At 36.7% G+C, this 17,503-nt stretch overlaps 1 protein-coding gene across 1 annotated transcript in view; it reads left to right on the top strand.

Annotated features, from left to right (window-relative positions):
- The first annotated feature begins 5,394 nt into the window (after window positions 1-5,394).
- Window positions 5,395-17,503, top strand: part of atp6v1ba (ATPase, H+ transporting, lysosomal, V1 subunit B, member a) — a 41,588-nt gene continuing 29,479 nt past the window's right edge. The window contains exon 1 of the mRNA XM_088635461.1: window positions 5,395-5,595. Coding sequence (XP_088491587.1) covers window positions 5,484-5,595 — 112 coding nt within the window. The 5' untranslated portion in view covers window positions 5,395-5,483. The remainder of the gene's footprint in view (window positions 5,596-17,503) is intronic.

Below are 17,503 nucleotides of genomic sequence, written 5' to 3'. Positions count from 1 at the left end.
AAACAACAACAGAAATAATTTCAATCAGACTTGAGAACATCTGTTGCATTTATTTTCCTTCTTGCTTGTTTCCAGGAAGGGAAACTACCACTGCATCATGTGCGAAAGTCTGTCGTAAAATGTCAAGATCTCAACCAGTTTTACATATTTGCACTTCCCTGATTTGTTTGTGCTCTTTCTTGTTTTGTGCTAAATTGATTTGTTTCCATTATGCACTACATTTGCAATTAACTTTGAGAAGTATTTTCAAAAGCTGTTTTAATGGAAGTTATTCTTCATACCAAATAATGTTAGCTGAAGATGTTAGTGCTTTTTTGAATCATGTTTATAATGGAACTTTTCTTTAAAAATATACATTTTTAAAAAGAGACTTAATGGGTCAGGCTTTTGACATTCTCCTCATTATAATTCTCCACATTGATTAACACTTGCAATACAAGTGTTGAGGTATTCTTGTCAAATAAGTATCTTGATAAGGTTTAGTTTAACTAAATAAAAGCACGAAAATAAATTATTTACTACAAAAATTCATGTGTAAATAATGCAGTTTACCTAAAACCGCACATTGTTCCTTGGGACTTTGATTCCATCTTGGTTTTCTTGCATTCTGTACAATTTCAAGTCTCACACAGCTAATATTACCCTGTTTCCGAGACCCCTGAACAATAACCTGCAGATCTGCTGGCTTTTAGATGTAAAGCTTGGCCAAACAGAAGACTTGCATAGCGTGACACATCAATTCATAACCATACCTAATCATCAGTCCTTTTCTGGAACTGGTTTGTACATTGAAGAATATTAACGGGCTTTGTTAATGTGAAAATATTTCCCTGTTCAGTGTACCAGCAGAGCTGCATTAGACTCAGAATGAATAACGTATGGTTCTCTTAACCCTTTAAGACTAATGTTCGCATTAAAATTTTGATCCATCCTCCAACTGCAAACAAGGTATTTCTTTATGCACATTTCCACTGGGGATTCGAGAGAATCTTTTGGAAAAAATGGCTGCAACCAGGTACTGGGTGTGTAATTTCTAATCCACTGACTAGTAGATGGGTCATTTTTTAACTTTCCAATATTTACTCTGTCTATTGTGCATTTTACTATGACACTGATTCTAAGTACAGAATGTCAATGTATCTTCTGCTGCTCAGTGCCAACAAAAATGGTTATGGTGTGTCTCAAGATGTTATAATGAATAGCTGTTAGTAATAATAAACACTTGCCAGTACATTTTGCATACCATCATTAAGAGAAACTAAAGCTTTTTATTCTTTTTTTTAAATCAAAATGTAAAATTAAGTTAATACCCTTTGTGGACAGCTGTGAATTCTCTTTGCACACTATGATTCAAGACCATACCATTGGTTTTACCACAAAGCTCTCTCACATGGCTTATGGATTCATAGAAACTAATTAAAAATAAGGGCGTCTTCAAAAATGTCTTCTATCAACTCTCCCCAGCAGGTGTTAAAATGACTTGTAGATTCTGTATTTCATATCCATCTGCATTTCAGAGGGAAAAAAATAACTCTGTGTGTTTATAGCTGACAGTAAAATATAAAATTGAAACAAAAGGCAGATATTTTTACACCAAGGGTTTCCCTTCTCCTGCTGGTGAGAACTCTTCAGTTGAATTAATTTGCTATTTTTGCATGGAGTCTGAAACATTTGGATTGACTCTCTAGGGAGAAGATAACAGGCTCTGCTGGCTGCCTAACTGTGGCAGGACTGGGCACTCAAGCCTGTAGTGCATTTTTGCTGCTGCGATTAAATTGGAGAGCTAATATGTAAGGGGTTCAAAACCATTTCTAGTCCATCACTCCATTGCTATTGTACTAAATGTTCTGTACTGTGTGAGACAGGATAGCTGGAACTGAAGAGAGAAAACAGCAATAAGCTGCTTTTTAACACACAATTTGTCCATTTGTAGCATTTTACCTGTCAATCAACCTAATTGATAATGCACTCCATAGGAAGTGAATGCCTTCCGTGGTTTAGATTTGGCTTCACTGTCCTAAGGTCTTTTTCTAGAAGTCATTTATCTCTAGGCCAGCCAAGGTCATAAAAATGACTGCAGTGTAATTGTGGGAATAAAATGACTATGGTCTGGGCATGGAATTGTGATTGTGTCAATACCCTTTGCTGATGAATATTAACAGGACCCCTGGCAATGCTACAATGGATAAACAGAAGGGTAAGGAAATGTGTAAAGACACTATTGTTAGTGTCATTAGTATAAGCACTATTGGTATTGTCATTAGTAATAGTTGAAAACAACATACTAGTATGAAATCTCTCATATGTTATCTGCAAATATTAATATCTTTCTGGGTTATAGTGAACAAGCAGTTGCAATGAATTATGGGAATGTGAATATTCCATTTTTTGTAGCAATTATTTATGGCAGCTTCACAATGCCATTGTCAAAAGAAGCTTCTTATACTGCTTTTTTGCCCATAGTAAGTCAAAGTTAGTAGCCATGGAAAGATGTTAATCAATGATTGGGCTCACCAGTGTAGTATATATTAAACTATAAGGTTTAAATTGGCTCTTGTGTAAACATTAAATATGTGCTCCACTTTTTGCAATATTGTTAAATTTGGAAAAAACAGCTATTATTTCTGAAACAGTATAGCAGTAGTGCTACTGTGAAAATGCAAGTGGTGCCACCCCCAAAGTAAGTGTGTTAACTGTTATATTTTTGCAAGGATTTGCTCAAGACAACCCACAGTTCAATACAATTTATATCCAGGTCATGACAAAGCTGTGATTCCTTGACCTGTCTATCAAAACATAATTATTTTCTGAAAATTCCCTCTTTTCTCTCAAGCAGATTAATATTTACGCTATGCATTACTTGTACCCATTTCAGTAGGGAGAGCCTTAATATGTTGAACTCCAGAGATCTTAATGGAGTCTATTAAAGGTCAAATTGTGGTACTGGTAAGGCAGTAAGGGACTTAAAATGAACAACTGACAATGGAAAATATGAAGTAATGCTTCATTCATGATCTTAAAATTATCAAATAATTATTTCTCCCATTCTTAAAAATATCAATTTTTGACAATCCCTTCAGTACCCTTTTGGAATCACCATTTGCCATTCAGCCAGACTCACCACTGAAAATATGTCTTAAAAATATGTCTTTAAGAACTAGCTGGAGGTCTTTACCCACAGATTCTTTTACATGTCATGCCAAGCCAAGGACTCTCCTGCTGACACTTGACCATTTTTTACTTCAGCACTGGAGACTCCAAAAAAACAAAAAGCCAGTCGTGTTATAAGGGTTTAAACCTTTGGTCTTATTGTTCTAAAAATCCTCCTGAACATCAAGGAGTTTAGGGGACACACAATTGGGCAGATTGTATACGCAGCCTGTAGAAAAGTGTATGAAAGTTAAAGACCAAAATCTTCGTCAAATTCCACCATTCATGGGTGTTTCTCTTTTTAACGTATTTTAATCAAAAAAGGAGATGTCTGCGAGATGTTCTGACAAAGATTTTCAGACTCACAACAGAGTCCACACCAACAAACAACCCATTCTTTCAAGAGCTTTATAATGCTCAAAGTATTTGATTTTGGTTGTAGTCGATTTTTACATAATTTTTAAAATGAAAGGCCTATCAAATAAATACAAAAACATTTTGTAACGCAGAACTTAATATATAAAGGCAGGAGGATAGGGGGGTTAGCATACTGTAGATATCTCAGTACTCAGTGTTTAAAGGATACTTTAAAAACCTGGAAACTTATTTTCTGTTCATATTTTTAGATCACTTGGCTGTCATGCTGCAGCATGTACAACCACTTCAGTCAGGTCTTTTATAGCCTTGATCAGATATTTTGACTGAAGCACTTTCAGGCCACAGTCCTCCATTTATGGACTCCCCAAGAGACACGATGAGAGGGGACGGACTAGCTGGAGCACACTCAGCTTGAGGATGGCTTGTAATTGAAACAGTAATACAATCTATACAGTAATGCACACTGGTCTACTTAATGGTGATGTCGGAAAAATGAAAATCCTCTATTAAGCCTAGTCTCCGTTAAATAGCACAATAGGGATGTCACAAAAGTTGTGTGTTGTGTACTGCTGTTTTGGCTCAATCAAAATGTCATTGTTACTGAAAGCAGCAATTTGCCTTTTTATTAGGGAAGGACAAAGAGTATTATTATTTTCATGAGACAAATGTAAAAGTAAAAAATTCACTAATAGATGAGCACAAAATAGATAACATTTACTAACCCTTCTTTCAGCTCCATCCCAGCAGGCTCACAATGAGAGCAATCCGGTGAGAGCTTTTTGCAATGTCATTGTAGTTTTGACTGGACAACACATTCATGGAAAATTCTATTCTTCAGTGCTGGTTATTGGCAGCACTTAACGTATGCACCACCTATGTTTTTCTGGATGATATATAAATATTCATCAGAAACCACTGATAAGTAAACCACTGATGCCTGGTTAGGGTCATAGCAACCCAGGAATTGGCCATTAAGCATAGGGTACAAGGTGGGACTATACCCTGGGCATGATGCCAGTCTAGGCCAGGGCACACACACAAAAGCACAATTAAAGGCACCAATTAACCTACCAAGCATATCTGTAGAATGTGGGAGGAAACTCAGTCAAATTGGAGGGGAACATGCAAATTCCATAGAGAATATGATACAATCTGAAATTATACCTGGTGCCTAATAGTGCCTAATCACAGACCTCCACAGAACCATGCAACCTTTTACACTCTGTTGTGAATTTCAAAATTAAGAACCCTTCGTTTGACCTTAACTTAACTCCGACAGTGGGATCTTAAATGTATAACTTGTCCTGTTCTGGTTTTATTTTTCCAAGCATTGTAAAATAAGCTAAAAACAGCTTGCTTTGATTTATGTAAGTAAGTTTATATTACCCAGGTGAATAACAAATGTGAATCTTCTGTGTAGATACCTTCATAGAGCAGATGCTCGAAATGGTTTCCATCCTATAGTAAGCACACCACAGAACAATAGTGTATCTACTATTGTGGCAATAGTACGAACGTTACAGCTAGTTCTGCCATTCCTGGGAGGTAAAGTTATTATCAGTTTTTAAAAAAAATATAGCCTGATTATTTTTCCAGCAACGTTCATTACATCTACGTTACATTCATTTTATTGCAGTGGCAAACATTTTTAACTTTTCATCTTTAAACATATACAGATATTTCTAGAAGCATTTCGTTAACTATTTTATACACTGTAAGTATACTGGTTGAAAAGGCTTAAATTTAATTCAGGATTTACACCTAGCTCCACAAGGCACTGTAACGCAGTCAGATATCCGGGTACGCGCTTATCCGCGCCCCCCCGTATCACGAGGACGCGCCTGCAAGTGGCTTCCTGTAGGCATTAGCTTCCGGATTTAAGTGTCATATGACCGTGTAAAACTAGACTGTAGAGTTGTACTGTATTTTACATAATTTTTTTAATCAGTTTAACAATGGCTACAATGGTGGGAAGCAGACCCATTGACACCCTGAATGGACCTGAAGCTGCTGCTAGACAACATGCCCAGTCTGTGACCAGAAACTACATATCGCAGCCCAGGCTGAGTATGTATTATTATATATTATAGCTGTACTTTTCTCGGGCAGAGCGGGGAGCGGAGTTACAGTAGTACTAAGTTTCAGGTTAGGTCTTGTTGTGAATAATGTATTTGAAAATGATAGGAGCTTATCAGATTACACTTATTTCTTAAAAATGGCATAACCTGACACGAATATTTAAATGATAGGTTATTGCTGATATTGAAATATTTAATTGAATCGGAACACTTTATCGATTGTGACAGCACATCTGCTTACTTATTCCTTAAAACGGATATATTAACGCCTCTTTGATTTTAAGTTGCAAGCCAAATATATAGTTAGAATAGGTTACGACATTAATGTTATTAGGGTTTTAATGTATTTACTATTTAACATTGTTGGCCTTTTCGATTTATAATTTCGTATTTTCCTTCTAATTCGAAGGCTGAATACGGTTACACCTTTGGGTTGTTAACGCAAAGTACTAAAGCAGTTTCAGATGTGCACTAACTGCAGGATTTACATACATAAAACTGTCAGCAAGTCGCTAAGACACGTCAGTAAAATAGGCCTGTAGGAATCCAGTTTTAAGTAATGCTTTGCGATGAGAATAATGAGAACTGCGACAGATCGGGATGTGTGATCCTGTTCATGTGATAAGATCACGTGAGAGCAGATTCCGCGTCTTGTAGCTATTTAGCTGATACAATTACATGTACAGTACAACCCTTAAAAACGTATTGATGGCAATATGCATTCTGGTTTTATAATTATGTAATCGTTAAAAAATACAACTACATTATCTGGTGTTTTAGCAACACACCACAGTATTGTTAAGTAGTACGGATAAAAAAACAAGAACAGGCCAGGTTCCTCTTTAGTAAACATTTTCCTTATTTTTTTTATTCTAGTTAGAATATATTGCATCTCTAGATTCTTATATGTATATGATTCCAAATTTCTCTAGTGAGTGTGAACAAAAGGCAATATGTTTTGAAGAAAAATCCCCAAATATAGTAAGTTTCTACTAAAGTACTACTCTTCGCTTTATTGAGAACATATTTTGACAGTACTCTTTTAGAGAGTATTCATTTTACAGGCTGTCTTGTAATTCCTCAAATAGGCATGAAAATGCCTCTGGCCAATTCAAAACTTTCAACAGTTTGTTGTTACTGTTATTTATTACCTGGCCACTTTATGTGATTTTACAAGGTTTTAAAACCACAAACTAGGATGTTTGAACTGGATTAGGTCTTGGCATTTAAAGACATGGCACTTAGATTTTATCCCAGATGTCATGTCTTTTCCATCCCTTAGACATATACTGTATCTTTAGATTCTCAGTGGAAGTAGTGGTGAAAGTTCCTGGCATGTTGTGTTTGATGGCATGTCAACCAAGTTAGGGTTGGTTAACTTTAGAGAAAGTCTCTAAGACATTCATGAGGTCAGAGGACACAGTTATGTTAAGCCCTTCATTCTCCCATGAGAGTAATAAGCTATATTGTTAAATTCTGACTTAGGATATACAAACATGAGAAACCATGCAGACTAATTTTAAAGGAAAAAGGCAATGTTGTTCCTGTTTTGAGACTTGGTAAATGAATGGGGACTGGTTTGAGTAGTGCCCTTGTCTACTCATAAGTGCTGTAAGTCAAAGTAAGGATGTGATATCTGTCCTTCTCTTTTTTTGTGGGTTTCCAAATGATCAATCGTCACGTTTTGTTTTGGGAAATGAAGTAGTCCGCAGTGAGGTTTTCTCATCTTGACATTTTCAGACAATGTTTTTTTGTGAACTGTGGGACAGTTGCCTAACATGTTTTCACAGTTTCAAAATCAAACTCATTTTGTTGCCTGTCTTATTCTTATATTCTTAGGAGTATGATTTTTGGGATGGTCAATATTTTTGACCCTGAAATCAAGAGATTGGCTCATCTTTGTTTTTGTGCGCCACAGGTCCTTTTGCTTCTCACAGCTTTAAATACAAGCTGTTGTCTCTCAGGATTTGGTAATTTAAGTTGTTTTTGTCTGTATTTACACAATGAGAGAAAGATTGTCATTGTACTCTTAAGTTTTGTACCCTCATCTCCAGGTAAACAGTAGAACTGTTTGTGCTCTGCCTGTTAGTTAGCCTCAGTGTGGTCCTTATCCTTTTTTGATTAATGTTACTTACTGTACATTAAATTACACCTAAAATAGACCCTGAGACAGCAAGAAAATGTTCAAAGGAAAAGTGCTAAAAAACATGGAAATAAAAGCCTCTTAGAAAACTCTTACTAATGCAAAGAACGTGAGAGTTGAGTCTTCTAAAGAAAATCGACATCCGGTTTCATAATCACATCTTGAGAAGCTCTCTATGCTTCTGTTCCATCTGATTCTTATCAGTGGGGTTTTTCTCTTATTTGCAAACAGGGATTTCTAATAATACTGCATGAACAGATAGCTACAGGTGGCTTTACTGCGTGTACGGCATGGTTATTTGATATTACTGAGCTTTTATTCCTGACCCTGACACCCTTTGACATCCAAAGGGTGTGTCATAGCTTAACTGTTTAGGTTTTAAAACATAATAGTATCAACTCAAGGGCTTTTTAATATGAAGGGAGCAAAACACGTTCCTGATGGTAGAGTGGTGTAAGTAGTTCTGTCAATCAGTTTTTCTTATAAAACCGTGCATTTCTTCGCAGTTTGAGAATGTATCTTTACGCAAACTCTTTTGAACAGCTATCATATCATATCATATGCTCTGTTTATATCCATTTCCACTGTTGCTTGTTCAAAGAGCTCTTACAAGTAAGTTAGGCAAGGCTTACCTTTTCTAAATCTAAGCCAACTATAGAACCCATAGAGTCATACTTCTAGACAGATACAGAATTTGTCACGTATCCACCTGACCTGCTCTGTAGTGGTTCTGCTGGTCCATTATGGCTGATAATTGTTACTAATTGTGGGATAAGAATGTTTGTGGGTTAAATTTGATGCACGATTACATTAATTTAGCTTCTCACCCTTTGGTGATGTGAGAAATCCATCCATTTAGCGGGAAAGATCACAAAATAATTAGTTGCTGCAGCACCTTCACTTTGGATGTCATTTAGCTGTATCTGACATGTTAAAACCACAATGGATCATTTACTTTGATGGCAGCAAAGTCAGGTATATAATTGAGATTTGCTGTTTTTATTAACTTTTCTTTAGATTGAAAGGTAATGGTATCAAAGATGGGTAGATTAGGTACCTCTTTATGACTCTGTCTCAGTTTTATAGATTTGCTAAAGTAAGCAAAGGGCAGTCTGTCAGTGATATTAGGAGCAGAGCTGTGATGTGCTGCAAGCTAGCTTGAACACTCCACTGAAGGACAGGACTGTGCTGAAGGGCTTGGAATGTGTTTTATCATCCTGCCTCTCTTTCTGTCCTGCATACGGATGAGCACATGGACCAGGCTCTTCCCAGTTGACCTGTTCTGGACTCGTGGTCACACATCAAGTTGTCCTTCTCTGGTTCCCAGAAGGACATTTTCTGGACCCAACTGCCTGTTAAGATATTGTCTGAGTGCAATTGCAGCATCTGTAGGCAGGCTGTCAGGTGGGAGTCCTTTGTTAGCATTGTGTCTGTCTACCTGCTGAGCTAAAAGCATTCAGATCACTCAGAAGATTATTCACAATGGAGGTGTTACATCGGTATTAAAGATGTACAAGGGGGGCTGGTAAACACAGGCAGATCATTAAAGTAAAAGGACTCAGCCATTTTTTCACCATTTAAAAGGCCAGGGTATTTAGTACTTAATTATTTCTAAACTTGGTGCATTAGCCTACAGTACCTCTTTATGATGCTTATTATCACGCAAGCTTTAAATGTTGCAAACAGAACTTCTTCAAGCCTTGAAAAGTAGCATTTCCTACTTTGCTGTATTTTATGTCCTTCAGTAATGGTGTTCATGTAATTTATGTGCTATATAATTTTTTTTTTCTGAATTTATTTCTTGCAATAGCTGGTCAAAAAACAGAACAATAGTTTGTACAATGGACATAATCAGTTTTATAAACACTTTAACACCATCTCCTCACACAACTCTCATCGTGACGTGAACTATATCAGTGATTCTCTTTTGGGCCATCTGTCACTGAATAATGTAGCTGAATTTCTGCTTTGGTCTTAAGTGTGGATATTGCGCTAAAGTCAACACAAATCTTTCACACTTGGAATGAAAAGAGTTGTTAACCTCAGGCCTCTGGAAATAAAAGGCTGAATTTGTCCATTACACCACCCCACCCAGATAAGGGTGACCTCTCACTTGTGCTGGCTAATCCTACTGTGTGGTATTAATCCCATCTTGAAGCTGAATTTTTGCAATGGAGTCCTTTTCAAGTGTATCTAGTCTTTGTTTGATTAGAACATTTCACCACATTGTTTGCTCATACCTGAGACTGGCTGCTATTAAACCCTGCCTAAAGGCACATTTGGCGTTTGACAGGTCCTTTCTAATTCAGTAATTGTGCTTTTGTCCAGTGCAAGTTGCTTTTATTGTCCTGCCTTGCAGAGTAAGCTTCAAATGTAGTGTTTTTCTTGTGGAATTGTGTTATATTTTGCATAAATTTAAAATGTTACATGCTGAACAAAGTGAAAGCATTGAGTTGGTTCTATATTTAAAACAGGCCTTCTTAACTATGTCATGTTGTTGTCATGACCGTTGCTAAATGTTTGTTGCAGGAGAGCTTTTATTAGCCATATCAGAAATGTATGCTGTCAAACATTTGTATCTGTTTCATATAGCCAGGATTACCGTAAGCCTTCTAAAATGCAGAGTTGTTTTTCTAATTTGATGTGCAATGTACTTTCCTCTAAGGAGAAATTATTTGAGCATGATTAAATGAAAATGTAATAAATCTAGTTGTTTGGTTAGTTTTAAGGCTCAATTTATATAGATTCAAGGTGATATTTTCTTCTCTCATTCTAAGTATCTGGTTGACATTGAATGTATCATGAAATAATCATGAAAAGGGTTTGAGGTTTCTTGTAGGAATGTCCCTCCACTTTCCAGATGTAGACTGCAGTCCTGTGGCTGAGCCTCCTGTGGTGGGTACAAACTGAAAGAAAGGCATCAGAACTGGGGTTTGGTCTGCAGGGAGATAGTCGTCTTGTTCTACAAGTGTGACTGCTGTTGATTGGTTTGGCTGGTCTCCTATAGCATGTATGTATGAGTCCACTGTGGTCCACATAAGGAATGAACAAGCTCTGAAAGAAAAACACGTCTTTTATTCTGTTGATTAGTTCAAGCAGCAAGGGAAATGCAAGTCAGACAGCTTTTCATTAATCCAGTTTCAGAAACTTCAGAAAGTGGGAAAAGTCTCAAATGTGTCTCTTAAATGTTTCATTTCCATTAATTTTATGAATGTGATCAGTGGTCACTTCGGTGCAAAAGTTATCTGTTTGAGTCCTTTAAACACATAGTGAATACGTTCCCCTGCAGTAAAAGAGCTCAGCCATTATGCAGATGGCAGGGCTGTTCTTCTCTTACCAGACTTATTTCTGGAAAGAACACCCAACTGGCGCTCCTCCTGTCTGCTGTTTTGAGTCTCAGGCTCAGTATGAATACACTCGCTGGAAAATTGTAGGAATTATCTGTGGGATGGCATTAAATCCTTTCTGGGGTGCATATATGTATAGATATTCTGTAAAATTATTTTCTAAGTTATATTTACAGAGCAGTGAAATTATTCCAAAACTGAACGTTTTGAAAACCAAAAACATTTTTTTCCTCTCAGCCACCTTCAGCATGACAGAGTAAATAAGATACACTGGTTGCCTAGTACATACTGGAATAAGTTTGTTGCATAAAAATAATTGATCGTTTATAATTTATAATGTCTAATAACACATTTTAAAATGCAACACCATCTAGGTTTGGGTTTAGCAATTAGTATTCCCAGCTTTGGCTCCTTGTAAGAAGCCCCCTCTGTGTTGTGTGAATGTGTGACATACTTCACTGTTACTACTGCTTTGTACTATTTATTCAGTGTTAGAATGATGATGTTCCCCTTTTCAGATGGGAAATTAAAATGTGTTGGAATGCTCAGTGCTTCTTTTCACTCGCACTTGAATGGGCTCTTTAGTATTTCACACCAAGGTGTCCTTCAGGGTGCTAGGTCAGGCTACCAAAACAGCTTCTAGTGGCGGATTAGGACCAATTAACATCTTTGTACACAAAGGATGCTGGCAGCTGAACAGGCAGCCTGATGACCTGCTCTGCAGTGGCATGCCAAGCAGGGGGACTCTGTACTTGAGCTCAAGTAGGAAGGAGGGTGGAGAAAGTTTTTCATAAAAATTGAAAATGTTGCTACTTCATGTGATGCAAAGTATAGTTGATTATTTTAAGAGAACCTTGCAGCGTACTTTGAAGAAGACACATAAAGGTTGTGGTTTTTTTTTGTTTAATAGTGCATTTAGTCCCACGAGTGCTTAACAGGTCCCTTATACACCTGACATCATTGCTTAAAAATGCCAAACTGTGTGTGTGCGCTTAAGCGCTTTTTCCAGGGAAGTCATTTTCTGTGAAGAGATCTTCTCTGATTTGTTTGCTCTTTTATTTATGCAGTATATTTTGACGAGTATTTTTAGGCCACAACTTGACCAATTGTGGAACTACAGTTCCACAAGCAAATAAAACTGTCTCCTTTGAGCCCCTTCTTGTTGTGTTTAAGTCAACTCGACACCTCATGAATTTTATGTCAGAGGCAAACAATATATCAAAAGTCTGTGGAATCCAAGCTGCAATACTGTTTTTCACCACAACAATAAGATTTGTATTCTACACAGCTTTCAGCTGTAGGCCACTCAGTCAAGCTGACATAAAAGCAAATTGGTTAAAATATACATTCTTTTATCCTGACAATCCAAGAACCTTGATTTTTTTCCCCAAATGTGCACTTTCTTTAAATCAGCCTTAGCCTTATCAGTCTCTGTTAAATGAAATTCAGGGACGTATGACTGACGCATCAAAGTAAAAGAAAAGACATTTAGAAACTTAGTCTTTCATAAGAATTGAGTTAATAAAATCAGGGTAGTAGGTTCAGTAAGTCTTACACTAATCAATAAACCCAGTGCTGTCACGCATCGATTCTGAATTAATTTAAAAAATCTGCTTGTTTTTCTTCTCAATGTACTTGCAGCTTCACCTTGTTACACAGTGTTTCGGTAATACTTCAGATCTGTTTGTTCCATCACATCTCCGCATTTATTTAGTTTTTTTTTACTGTGGAATGCAGAGTTATGCTGATGTGTTTTGAATAGTACAAATTCAAACTTTCAAATTGAAGTGATTGAATTTGTGTTTTTTAAGTATTTTGTTATGGCTCTAGTGAAATTTCTGCTATGCACAGTTTTAGAACTGTGAGAAACACTAAGTTAAGTGTATATAAGTTTTAGTGATAAAATCCGATTAGCAATGGAAAAGCAACCAATGAATTCCTGGATCCGTGTTGTGGGTTAGAGGGGGGGTAAGGTCAGCCCTGTATTAGTTAATGCTAGACTCATTAACCTACATTTTGCTTGTGTTGTAGGCAAAAATATAAAACAGTAGATTTTTATTGAGAGTGGTACAATAGACTTTCTCTGTTCTGTAAATTAAGCATTCAAAATAAATATGATTTAGTTTTTATGGGCTCACATAGAAATAAAACTAAGTAGACTAAGCAGACAGTAAAGAAATGAAGCATTTTGTACAGACGTCAGCAGACAAATCTAAAGAGAAAATGTACACTTGTATTATTTCAGTGTAATTTCTAGATGTTGCAGCTCAAACAAAAGTACATTTTATTTTAAAAAAGAAGGAAAAAATCTAGTTATCTTAAAATTGGCTTTGATTTTGTCTGTACCTATCAGGTTAAGGTAAAAAAAAAGTAATGTTTCTTATAATGTAGGATCTGCCTTATTTGGGTTTTTAGATTTATGTTACAGTATTTTCTCAAATTGTATTCCGATTATACAGTGCAGAGAGTCTGTAAAGTTGATTTAAACCTTTAGTGGGTCTTTCCCCCCCCCATTCTGTTACTGCTCTGAACAAGGCAGATAAAGTAATAAGAATGAGGATTTTTGTAGTTGCGAATGGCCCCACTGTTGTGTTTGGTCCATTTATCACACTTGAACGCTTACTCTTTCTGTCCCTGCCTGTCCGCCTAATAGGGTATGAAATGCAGGTGTGTGTGGGAAATGGCAATTGCGCATTGACAGGTTATTTTGTTGGCCAGTGCCTAATTAGTGGCATAGTGGATGCACCCTGCTAAGCTTTAGTGCTTTGCATTAGAGCCAGTCTGTTCTAATTTCCTCACGGCTTTGATATTAGCCAAGAGATTGACGGTTCGCACAAAAAAACAAGAGCGTGATGGAGGCCTGTGTGAAACAATGGCCCCTCTTGCTTCTCGATACCACAGATGGGAGAGGTAGCGGACCAGAACCCATTGGCAGACAAAGCCAAATTGGCTCCAATGTCAGAGGCGCTAATGTTGTCCCAAAGAAAGTAAAAGGCCATAGTTGAGGACCACACCCATGGTTCTCCACCCTCCCTGCGCCCCCCAGCCTTTCTTTCTTATTTTGTCTTGCCTCTCTTTTCCTTATCTCTGCACTAAACCCTGGGTGTAAATTCATAGAGGCTCCTTTCTTCTTCCGTGATACAGGGCAGAGATCTCTTAATCTTACCGTGTTGTACAAGCCACAACCTTTGCAAGTCTCTGCAAGTTTTTGCGGGGAAGTGTGGATTTTAACACTGGCAAGAGGCTCAGAGCCTGTAGCACAAACAATTAGTTATTAACCGCAAATCAGATGCAGGCAAGAATACTTTGTTTTGTGGCAGAGCCAGCTGGTTGAAGGTTTACATAGGAGTGGCTTGACATACGTGTCTATCCAGAAAACCTTGTACTGTATCAGCATTTCGTTTGCTTTGTAAAACACGGTCGACAGAGCCAGGCTGCTTGTTTTATTAAAATTTATGAAGGTAACATGTCTGTTTTTTTTTTTGATTTAATACTTGAAAAATCAATTTTTTACAGATACTGGGAAATTGATTACTCAGGAATTTAGATCATATTTTGACCAAGACTGTTGTGCGTTTACAATTTATATTAGGACGAAAAACCAAACACATTAGTAAACGTATGGGGTTTTTGTTTAATTTCAACTATACTGCACTTTAACTTAACTAGAATTGGTTTCAGATAATTTTGGATACTTGTCCTTCCAAATTGCCTGTCTGTGGTCCTCATTCACAAAAAGTTTAGTGCTGTGAGAAGCGTGTAAGTTTGAAGAAAGGTGGTATTCATGACATTTTTTTTGATTCACAAACTAGGAAAAGAACTGTCTGAAAGCCTTGCACACGTGCGCGTACACATGTTGAAACTCATCTAAATTTCCACATGCTGAATATGCTAACTGCATTCTAATGTATGCAAATGACATGAAAAGACAGGATTAATGAGGGTAACAATATGTTCATGGTTTTCACAAAAAAGTCCCAATTGTAAGGCCTGCTTAACTTACGTGCAAGTTTGCATGTACGAAAAGAAGATATAATGAGCTGAGGTATTTCTTATATAAAGCTGCTGTGCAGCACGAGTGGTATATCCGAACAAGGACACTCTCCTTGCACACAGGGTAAGACATGCTTGTTAAAGGAGAGAGAAACATGTAAGGACCAGGGCCTGAAGGATAATAATTATTTTAAAATGCGTAACACGGTGGTAGTGAATATTTTTGAATTTTAGAGTCTACAAAAAGCACTTGCTTTCTCGGACAATCTCTCTTGTACTTCCCCATGTTTCGCAGTGTTTTCCCTGCCTTTATAGTCAGAGGAGCCTACGGTATATACTATGTCCTTACAGTTAGAGGCCAGTGATCTTGAGGTGCGTCTTCTAATATATGATCTGTGCTTAAGTTACATGTACATGTTTCTGAGGCACCTGTAGCTGTGCTAATAATGTGCTTATAATAATGTGCTGATTTCCATTGCTTGTATCATTCTGAGGGTCGTTCAACTTTGTAAATACAAACATACACATTAGATGTGCATCATAAGCATAAGTATTAAGTAACTGTGTTTTGAGACATTTAGTATATCTTTGTAAATGAGGCTTGTTTTCTTTTACAAGACATGCTGCTCTAAGGCCTAGCGGAAGACTGTTTACACTGCAGTATACATTTCCTCATAAACTTAAAGAGACCATCTATATGGAGCTTAAAGTCAGTGATGTCTTACTCACTATGCCTTAAGTATTTCTAAATATTTCTGTCTTATGTCATTCAATATAGAGGGTTGGTACATTACAGTAATCCAGCTCTAAACAGTTTGATGGAGAGTAAACCTTCACGAAAAGTATTTCTCGTATGAATGCAATATTATTAGACTCCCTACATTATTTTTATAGCACTCATGTATATTTAAATATTGAAGTGACAAAATGAGTGTAGTTAAGAGTATACCCAAATCACGTGGCTTTCACAATGTGCAGTTGTTTTGATCTGCTTGCATCATTTCCCATTTTCATTACCATGAAGCAATGAAGACTGATTCTCGAAGAGATGTTTCTAAAAACTGTTAACAACCTGATGAGTGTTCTCGGCCAAATGCCCTCCTTTAGTTCACTGCCTCAATTTATTTTGTTCATACTCATTAAAAACCATTGATTTAGACTAGTTTGATATTTTTAGATCTGGCATGAGCTACTGTTGGATTAGCCAGTGGCATAGCCTTGAAGAGCTGTTCATTCTTGAAAATAGATTCATAGAATAAAATTCAAATCCATCATCATTTCAAAGGGCTAGAAACTCCAATCTGGTGAAATAAGTGCATTATTTTTTAACGTTTTGTTTCTATTTTCAGTTTTTTAAGATTACTGAATTTTAGGAACATTAGAAGCAATATAAACTGTACAAACCATTATGCTGAAACCTTAAATGCTTACATCAGACATTAATCTTACAATTGTTATTGTTCTCTCTGCTTTGTATGTACCCCAATAATATTTTCTTATCAAACACAATGACTATTTAATATGTGTGTTTGATTGGAAAGGTGAAGTAATATTTTTTTTTTTGCCAGTAAGAATAATCCTGAATCTTTTACTACCTTATATAACATGCTGTTCAAATTTTCTGTCAGGATTTGTAGTAATTGAAATGAACTGAAGGTCAACCAAAAGAATAATATGGCTTTGCTTTAAGCAATAAATATTACAAAGGAGGCTAATTTTTTTTTTACAGTGCTACAGCACATGAACTGTTAGGGGTGAGGTCTGATATACAGTAGCTGGGACAATAATGGGAAACATCTACACAGTGAGAAGGAAATTGCAGATTTACTAAATGAGTATTTCACTGATGTGTTCACTATGGAAGAAGGCAACAACATCCCTCAGGCAGCATAATGACAGCACTGTCTTTTAAATAATATTCAAACAGAAGAGACACAAGTGTTACATGTACTAGAAGCACTCAAGATTAAATTCCCCGGGACTGATGGTATCTTACCAATTGTATTCAAGGAAACGAGATGTTACACGAAATCATTGATTCAATTCTTCCAACAGTTGCTCTAGATTGGAGGTTGTCTTAAAGGACTGCTGAAATGCCCATCCACATAACTTATTTTACATGCAGGGTTATGGAAATCATCCTAAGAACCAAATTAGAGGATCACCTTATGAACATTTTAACCTAAGGAAAAGTCAATATGGATTTAGAGAAGGTGAGCCCTACCTGACCAACTGAATGGATAAAAACAGTAATGGATATACACACCGCGTGTGGTATGTACTAGTAAGATTTTCAGAAAGCTTTTGAAAATAAGCTAATAAATAGAAAAAGAGTACAGATAAGAGGTGAATTCTCAAACTGAAGTAATGTCATTAGTGGTGTACCACAGGGATGTATACTATGACCACTGCTC

This window comes from Lepisosteus platostomus, chromosome 6 (assembly GCF_059453375.1).
Source record: "Lepisosteus platostomus isolate fLepPlt1 chromosome 6, fLepPlt1.hap1, whole genome shotgun sequence".
NCBI lineage: Eukaryota > Metazoa > Chordata > Actinopteri > Semionotiformes > Lepisosteidae > Lepisosteus > Lepisosteus platostomus.
The sequence above is the reverse complement of the archived record's forward strand: the minus strand, read 5'-3'. Positions and strand labels throughout refer to the sequence as shown.